Genomic DNA, 9,335 nt, shown 5'->3' with positions numbered 1-9,335 from the left:
ATTTGTATATGGATGAGAAGGAATTTGATTCGCGGAGTGGCGTGAATCCAAAATCTAGCGACATTGTTGCTTGTTGCGTTCTCGACGCCGTGCTGTGTTGGATTCCTATACAATTTATTTTGTTTTTTTGCTTTTTTGTAATAATGGATATTCTACTTTCCCAAGTAAATCTGGTTGATTTCGGAGTGGAGAGAGACCAGACCAAAATTTTGACCAGACAAAAATTTTGGTTGAAATTTTACCTTTTGGCATGAATCCAAAATCTAGCGACATTGTTGCTTGTTGCATTCTCAACGTCGTGCTGTGTTGGACTCCTATACAACTTATTTTTTCCCTTTTTTGGTAACAATGGATATTCTACTTTCCCAAGGAAATCTGGTTGATTTTGGAGTGGAGAGAGAACAGACAAAAATTTTAACAAGATGAAAAATTTGGCTGAAATTTTGTTTCTTTAGTATTATGTCCGTGCGTTGCAACAGGAGAAAAAAAAAGCTATCAAATTTATATTTATATCTCTATTACCTAATTGTATACATAATACCTACCTAGAAGCAAAATTTTAGGCTCTTTTTTTCGTCCATCCATTTTTTTTTTGTCTGTCTTCTTCTAACTACCAAACGATGGAGAGTTTCTTTTATCTGGACTTATATATATATAGCCCGTGCTCATACGAGTTAGAATAACTTGCGTCTAAACTAATATGGAGTAGGAGTCCTAATATAGGCGAGACCCACACCCACTTCACGCGCGTACCTCCACTTCGCGCAAGTGCCCACGGCGTCGTCGTGCCAACAGCGAGCCCGCCAGCTGCTGCCGGTGGTGCGGACGAGGACTTCGACGAGTCAGACATCTGGGGCGCGTTCGAGCCTCTTGAGCCGGCGAAAGTGGGCTAGTTTCTGGTCGCGCGGAAGGCGTCGCCGGTGAAGCTGGCCCGAACGGCAGGGCTGCACACGGGTCGCTGCCGTGAAGATCCTGGACTGGTCCAAGATCCTAGACAGTTAGTACCGACCTGGCTACCACTACTGCGCAGGAGGCACCAAGGACTCGGAGCTCGACACAACGAGGACTCCGTGGACTAGGTGCCGCCCCACGAGCTGGTGGGGGGTTGCCGCCGCGCCGCATCGCTGTCGCTGAACGGGGTCGTCAACAAGACGCTCAAGGTCCAGAGCACGGTGTGGAAGCAGACCAAAGGGTAAAAAAATAGACAAGAGGGACATATAACAACACTATATAGACACGAAGACGATAAAAAAAGGTTGGCGTGGGTGGCGGATAGAAAAGTGGGCAGACTGAAATTTTCACAATTAAACATTAGGTATAGATATAGATATTCAAATATTTAAATATAATTTGGAAGAGTAGACCAAAAATATAGAGATCAAAAAAGAGGCTGAAATTTCATCTCTTTATTATTAGGTATAGTCGGACGCTTAGAAAGTGGGCCCACCTAAGTTGTCCCACCTCCCTCTTGCTCGCGCTCAAATTTGGCCCAGCCCGATAGGTGGCTAACCCTAGCCAGTCACAAGCCGCCGCCATCCACTACTTCCCTCTCCAAATTGCAAAATCACCCGCTTCCATCCCCTGAGAAATTCCCACTGCGCGCCTTCAAAATTGCATACCCTTCTTCCTCCTCTTCCAATCCAGTGGAGCTCCTCACAGATTTTGACCACCCTTCTCTTCGGCCTATTTCCCCACTCAGCATCTCTCCTCTCCCTGCTGGCTGCTGCGAGGCTTCGATGGGTTCCGGGGCCAGGAATCCAACATCTACCCCATCAGGAAATCTGTATCGGGGCCAAGAGATCCAGCGGCCGGCCCTGCTCCTGCGCGCCCGATGAGAAGAGGTAGTCTGATTTGGATTTCTATTCTATCTGGGATACAAGATGTGAGCGAATCCAGTTCGAGTCCGGTTCAGGGGATAGGCCAGACGAAAATTAGTCCAGACGAAAATTTTGGCTGAAATTTAGGTATAGATATAGTATTAGGTATAGATTTCTTAACCAGTCACCAAAATACAAACTGAAATGATGTTTGAGAGAGGGGCTTAGGTTAGGGCTTTGTACCCACCGAATTTCTTGGGTGCCTCTGCTGAGGGGCCCGACCCCTTTAACTCCATTCTGCCCAACTATTTGAGCTAACTGGTGGGCCACCTAATTTATCCGTGGAACCAGAGTCAGTCCTTCGAAGCTTAGGCTCCTTAAAGGGTGACATGGTCTTTTCCTGTGTGGCATAGGAAGTTTTCAAAAGGGCTCTAGACAAGTAAGGTTCGAGGGACTGATTTTCTGGATGCTTGAGAAAAGGTTCTCCAGAGAGCTCTTAGACCCACCAAATTTCTCGAGTGGTGGGGGACCAATGGAGATTAGGCTCCTAGAGTCCTCTTCTTTGCCTATTTTTCCTAAGAGTGTGGGGTATACCGCTATACAAATGATTTTATAAGGTCCTATTATTAACCGAGGCATTTACAAAATCCAACTGCCTCAGTTCATGCCTAACTAGGATTAACAGAGGCGGTCATTTTTATTAATCGAAACAGACACAATTAACTTCCTCGCAACACAGAGGCAGTTAGAAAATAACCGCCTCCTAAAATCTATTAATGGAGGCAAAATAAAAAATGCCACTATTTTTGGAGGCGGACCTCCTAAATGATCCACCCCTTAGAAAAAGTCCTAGGCCCATATGGCCCATTGGCTTAGCCATGTCTATAATTAAGGAGCACTTAGGGTTTTCCACTCCCACTTCTATCTCCTATCCCCGCAGTCAAGCAGCGCACCTGTCGTGCAGCCGAGCGCCACCCCTCGCGCGACCAACGGCGCCCCTCCACTCCCTCTCCCTTGCACTCTCCATCTCGAGTTCGACGGTAATGTGGATGGCTCCTCCTAATGGGCTAGACGGTGGTAGCTTCACTAGGCAGATCTGTGGCCGTGGTGGCCGGATCCGCCCGTGGTGGCTAGATCCACGGGCGTGGTGGCCAGATCCGTCGGCGTGGTGGCCAAATCCACCCGTAGTGGCTAAATTTGCGGTTGTTGTATCTAGATCCGCCCATGGTGGCCAGATCCATGGGCAAGGAGGCGAGCTAGCAACACGGGCGAGGTGGCTGACGACACGGGTGCAGATCCAGTTGTGTGGAGGCCAGATCTGGCGAGCAACGGCAGCGACACGTGGATGGGTTTGGCAGGCCCGTGGTTGGGCTCAGCAAACCTATCCATGGGTTTTTCTTTTTCTTTTTTATTTGATTTACCAGGCATTTGAATCACCTCGGTAAAGATTGTTTACTGTGACCTTTGGTCTAAGGTGGTTTGTGATGGCCGTTGTTGGTATTTGTTAACTTGTCATTTGTTTAAGTAAGCACCTATTATATGTGTGGAAATATAGGGAGAGGGAGAAGGATCTTACTAGTAGTAGTAGGCTTGCTGTTGTAGCAGTCTCGCAAACAGGGATGGCCGTATGTGGAGGTTACCTTGGCATTCCACCACCTTGCAGAACTGCATGAGTACGCACCACATTTGCTCAAACTACTACACTATTCTTTTGGTAGATGAGCGTTGTTGTTTTACCCAGGCACGCAAAAAGTGTCCGCCTCTGCTGAAAGGCCTGTGTTAATGTAGCTTTACAGAGGCGGGCACGCCCGTCTGGGAAAATCAACATTCTCGCAGCCAGACACAATGCCTGCCTATGAAAATGAATCACGAAAACAAAAGAAAAAACCTATCGATAAGCCCGCCAAGCCCACTACCATAGTATCAGCTCTGTGTGTGCACACCACCGCTCGTCGAGGCCGTCCTCCACCGTATCCATCTCGGGGCTACCACGCCCACTCATCGAGGCAGCCCTCCATCCGATCCACTGTGTTTCGCATTTCCCTCCACTGGATCTGCTGCTGCTAACCTTCAAGCTGGCGCCCGCCCTAGGCCCCTGGCCAGACTGAGCCTACAGCCAGCAGGCAACAGCCACGACCAGAGTCCACCAAGGAGCAACTAACAGGTAAGAAAAGGCTAGAGTAAGGCCAGAGATTGTCCAGCGCCTGGGTGCTTGGCGGAGGCAGAGGTGCTCCTGTGACTCCCGACGACGATGTGACCGAGTCGACGCTCACAGAATGTGGATGCTAGATGCTTGATGGGAGTCGAGATGGTGTGAGGAGTTGGAGGGTCCCTGGACACAGGCACGGATGCCATATTTTCATGCCAGCTTATTTTAACTCTAGGTATCTTGATCATGGTGTGATTTAATCATGGTGTCTTAATAAAATATTAGTTGAAAGCTGTTGCATCGCAATGAAACAAAGAACTGCAATCAATATATGATTTTAATTTTATGACTAATAAGGTCATATATAGCATTTTACAGAATCCATATGGCAATATAGGTATACAGTAGTTTTCTGCATCATACAAACAAATCAAACCAATGTTGTTACTTATTACATCGCTACGCAAAAACCATAACAATAGAATCCTTCACTTAGTTGTGGTTGTCCTCCCAAAACTGAGCTTGTAGCCAATCCACAACCTTCTTGTCCACCTGAAACGCCTTGGCAAGAACGTCATCCGCGATCGATGGTTTTGATCCAAATACTGCATTAGAAATGGTAATGGCACCAGGGTTCTGGCTGCTGAGAGCGGCGATGGCAACCGCTGGCTTGTCATGACTTGGATTGAACTGAAAGTGGATTAGGCCTTGTGGGAACACAAAAACGTCACCCTTGTTGAGCAGCTTGCTAAAAAATTTGTTGTCCGGGTTAGATGTGACAAAACCAACATAGAGTGAACCTTCAAGAACTGTTAAGATCTCAGTGGCACGGGGATGAGTATGTGGTGGGTTCTGTCCTTGAGGAGCATAGTCAATCCTAGCCATGGAGATGCCCAAGGTGTTTAGACCGGCCAGCTTCATCACATTGATCAACGTGACATTTGACTTGACCTTGCTCATCGTCGTATCCCTTGGCTTGTCAAGGTTGGCTGCCAGGAAGAAGTCGTCAACCTTCACATCCTTAACATCCTTGCAGGGCAACCCATTCACACGTACTGCAGCATCAATGAAGTGACATACATGTGTTAGAAAGCTAACCAAACTCGTTTCATGTGTCTTCATTTCCACTTTTCCTTTGTTGTAATACAGCACAATGTGTGATACATGTCATTAGCCTGATGAACTCATGAGTACATACCAGGCGAGTCTTTGTCTGCAACGCAGAAGTCCTGTAGGGGACTCGGATCCATAGCTCGAGCGCCGGAAGCGATCATAATGAGAAGAACACTGAGAAGATAGAAGTTGGACGACGCCATTTCTGTCTACCAAGAAAGGATTTTGATCTCTTCTATAGAGCTGATGCTTTCTCTTGTGTATGAATCTACTATATCGAGTTGTTGGGTTGTCCATGCAGGGGTTACATGCATATATATATATATATATATAGAGAGAGAGAGAGAGCAGTTGAGGTTCTGAAGTGGTCAATGAGCTGGGCCGCCTTGCTCATCTCCCGTTGAAAGCAACAATTTTGATTTGGTCAACACGGTTTTGAGTAGATCAATATCTACTACCATGGTCCCAGACAGATGATTATGGCTTCCACGTCACGAGTGACAACAAGACATTGTTGCTGACTGGTTCTGTGACTGTTAATTTTGTGTGATCAGGTCTTTCGCAGCTAACTAAACTCAATAAAAGTAAGTTATTACAGCTAGACGGATTCTCTAATAACTCATTTGATTCATTTCGTACCATTCATACTGCTGCCTTTTAATGAAGCTGATGTCTTCCAGAATCTGATGTTGTCTTCGCCAAAAAAGGAAGAAGAAGCTGATGTTGTCTATAGCAGAAAATATCATGAAAAACTACCAAACAATGACAATTTTCTTAGTCCCAGGCATGACCTCGTCAGGTTAATTAACCCAACATATGTGTGTATATTGCTTCAAATAGACAACTGCTGATGGTCAGAGCATGCTAAACCTGATAGCTACCGTGTCAATCCAGCCATGTTGCTCTCCTTGACTTGTTCCCATCCTCACCTAACATTTATTCTGCTACATATATATATATATATATATATACACGCCCACACCCTCTCTCCACCAAAGCATCAACTGCACAAACACATAGAACCAGGGCTAAACCAAAATGGCCTCTTCCACGACCTTCCTTGTTCTCACCACTCTTCTTGCACTGCTCACATGCCAAGTCATTGCTTCTGATCCAAGCCCTCTGCAGGATTTCTGTGTAGCTGACATGGATTCTCATGGTACGCACATTCAAAAAACTGAAAATAGGATGATCAGTTATATATGGTTTATTTGTATTTCCACAAATCACTGTTACAGGTACTCGAATATATGTGGAACGTCTTATTATGTCTCTCACATATCTTCTATAATTTTTCCTCCGCAATGCAGTGCGTGTCAATGGCTTTGTTTGCAAAGACACAAAGGATGTCAAGGCAGACGACTTCTTCCTAGCAGCAAACCTCGACAAGCCAAGGGACACGACAGTTAGCAAAGTTGGGTCTAATGTCACATTGATCAATGTCATGCGGATTCCTGGCCTCAACACCCTTGGGATCTCCTTGGCAAGGATTGACTATGCTCCACAAGGAGAGAACCCTCCTCACACGCATCCCCATGCTACTGAGATCCTAACTGTGTTGGAGGGCACACTGTATGTCGGATTCGTGACATCGAACCAAAACAACGTTAACAAGTTATTCACCAAGACTCTCAATAAGGGCGATGTGTTCGTATTCCCAGAGGGACTCATCCACTTCCAGTTCAACCCTCACCCTGACAAGCCTGCAGTTGCACTTGCTGCACTTAGCAGCCAGAACCCAGGTGCTATTACCATTGCCAATGCTGTTTTCGGATCGAAGCCACCGATATCTGATGATGTCCTAGCCAAGGCATTTCAAGTGGAGAAGAAGACTGTGGACTGGCTCCAGGCTCAGTTCTGGGGTGACAACTGACTAATATAAGCTGATGATGCAAATTAAACTATTCACATTAATATTCTCTTGCGTTCATTTTCTATATGATGTTATTTGGTCTGTTCAGCATTGCGGTTCATATTTGGTCACATGATGACATATGCTATTACATATGTGAAAAAGATCATTTACAGTTTCAGTAAGACAGTCTTAGAAAGGGATCATGCAGAAGTGGCTAAAGTACCAAGACTTATGTGCTATATCCCTGCTCGATATTTCTGTGTATGTCATTTTAGATTTTTTGCGAAAGCCGCGAGACTCTGGCCTGACTTTATGTTTGTCCTATAGGCCAATGACATTGTTCAAGTGGTGCGTACATGTATGGACTCCCATAAGTACATAGTTCTTGTATATCTTGCAAGCACAAAGTTCCTACTTGTTGTTTTTTCTATAGAATATTCCATGGTTTATTTATATCGAAACAAAAACTTGGCAAGTTTATCTAGTCTAACCAAAGCATCATCCAAACAAGTCTATGATAACACGTTCTAATCTACAACAATAATTAGTAACTTAAAGTACTAGAATAGTCCAATTAGAAAATAACTACAACTCATTTACTTAGCATCTACTATAGTTGCAACGTAATATTTAAATACACATTGGAGTAATCAACCACATAAAATACCATCATATCATGCATATAAGATCAAAAAACTAATAAAACAGAACAACACTAGTACATACAACTGGTTACACAGAGATAGGCATAAGTTATTTTTTTCACGTGGCACAACTAACCATCGTCTCTGTGACAAGACCTCTGTAAATGCCACTTTCCACATATAGTTCAAACTGCCCACCCTTGTACATGAATTTAAAAAACAAATAATTCTGCCAAGGCTAGCGAGCACACAGTGCCCACTGATGGCCACCAGTGCCACCAAGGGAATTGATTCTACAGAGGCCACCATCGAAGAGCCCATCCTTGTCCACGAGACCATTGATGCCGCCAAGGCCACCAACACTAGCCCTATCCTCATTGTTAGTATCCATGAGATGACAAAAGCCAACGACGATGAACCCAATAGCTGTCCATGCTGCCAACTTGAACTCTGCACTGCCCAAATTGACTATCAAGAGACAAATATGAACATCGGAAGAGAGACGGGGGAGTGGTCGGATCTCACCATGCATTGGCTAGTAGGATCTTCAACGGACTCCTCCTCACTCGATTTGCCACTAGAGCCGGATCCATTCCGCATGCCTCCATTGGAGCGAGAAGTCGGAGGTGTGCCGATACCAGAGGTTACTAGGATCCGCACTCTGCTTGGGAAAGGGGTGCCCATGTGCTTCCATGGCCTCCTCTTCTCCCATCAAGTCATGCCACCACAGTAAATCGGACAGAGGATAGGACGCATCCACACTAGGTCCACCACCTCCTCACTTTGCATCCACATGGCTGTGGTGGGGAGATCCGCACACCTCACCCTTAATTGCACCACACTACCACACTTCACTCTCAGGTCACTTCTGTTGCCATGGGAAAGTGAGTTTCTTGGTGGATGAGTAAAAATACTATATATAGATGTAATTTAGACGCATGTTTTGCTTTTTAGGTTGTTTCATTCACTATGATGGTAATGATTTTCGGAGACACTATGGGTGAATCATGATTGATGTGGTTGTATATGCTCGCCTCGGTTAATCCAAATAAAAAATAAAAAACTAGCTTTGGCATCCAACTGGACCTGGCCCTCGATTTGGGTCGTAGCATGCCACTACCACAACATCAATGTTCATGCTGCCGCCAGATCTGCATAGTTGTCACTGCCATCCTCATAGTGGCTCATGTTAATTTGTGAAGAGTGAGAAATTTTGGGAAAGTATTATTAGAGGGGAGGGAAAGATATGGAGATGAGTTTGTGGGATCTCACCGACATTCTCACCGCTGCCAGATCTACATAGCCACCGCCACCGCCATCCACCTCATGGCCCAAGAGTGAAAGAGTTTGAGAGTGAGAGCGAGTAGAGGAGGGAAATATAGGGAGAGGGAGAAGGATCTTACTAGTACTCTTGCTACTATCGCAGTCTCGCAAATGATGATGGCCGTCAGTGGAGGTTACCTCGGCCCGCCACCACCTTGTAGAACCGCATGAGTGCGTGCCACACGTGCTCACACTACTAGAGTATTATTTTTGGTAGATGGGTGTTGTTGTTTCACCCAGGCATGCAAAAAAGTGTCTGCCTCGGCCAAAAGGCATGTATCAATGCTGCTTTATAGACGCGGACACAATGCCCACCTATGAAAATGAATCAGGAAAACAAAAGAAAAAGAAAACCCATGGATAAGCCTGCCAAGCCCACTACCATAGTACCGGCTCTACGCGTGCACGCCACCGCTCCTCAAGGCCGTCCTCCA

At 45.7% G+C, this 9,335-nt stretch overlaps 2 protein-coding genes across 2 annotated transcripts; one reads left to right on the top strand and one right to left on the bottom strand.

The window, feature by feature from the left end:
• LOC8085010 (putative germin-like protein 12-4) lies at nt 4,286-5,366 on the bottom strand. Its single transcript, XM_002443924.2, has 2 exons — nt 5,165-5,366; nt 4,286-5,021 (listed from the first exon to the last, which is right to left on the bottom strand). Exons 1-2 carry the CDS (start codon nt 5,280-5,282, stop codon nt 4,459-4,461), a joined length of 681 nt encoding a protein of 226 aa, XP_002443969.1. The 5' UTR covers nt 5,283-5,366; the 3' UTR covers nt 4,286-4,458.
• On the top strand, nt 6,100-6,952 carry LOC8071121 (germin-like protein 12-2). The gene is made up of 2 exons (XM_002445126.2): nt 6,100-6,238; nt 6,390-6,952. The coding sequence occupies exons 1-2, from the start codon at nt 6,118-6,120 to the stop codon at nt 6,950-6,952; spliced, it is 684 nt and encodes a 227-aa protein (XP_002445171.1). The 5' UTR covers nt 6,100-6,117.

The sequence above is a fragment of the Sorghum bicolor genome, chromosome 7 (assembly GCF_000003195.3).
Source record: "Sorghum bicolor cultivar BTx623 chromosome 7, Sorghum_bicolor_NCBIv3, whole genome shotgun sequence".
NCBI classification, from domain to species: Eukaryota; Viridiplantae; Streptophyta; class Magnoliopsida; order Poales; family Poaceae; genus Sorghum; species Sorghum bicolor.
This window is presented reverse-complemented; position numbering and strand designations above follow the sequence as displayed.

Coding starts and splice junctions, on each gene's coding strand:
- LOC8085010 (XM_002443924.2), bottom strand. CDS start 5,282: ATGGCGTCGTCCAACTTCTATCTTCTCAGTGTTCTTCTCATTATGATC. Junction 5,022..5,164: donor TGCAGACAAAGACTCGCCTG/GTATGTACTCAT, acceptor TTGATGCTGCAG/TACGTGTGAATGGGTTGCCC.
- LOC8071121 (XM_002445126.2), top strand. CDS start 6,118: ATGGCCTCTTCCACGACCTTCCTTGTTCTCACCACTCTTCTTGCACTG. Junction 6,239..6,389: donor AGCTGACATGGATTCTCATG/GTACGCACATTC, acceptor TCCGCAATGCAG/TGCGTGTCAATGGCTTTGTT.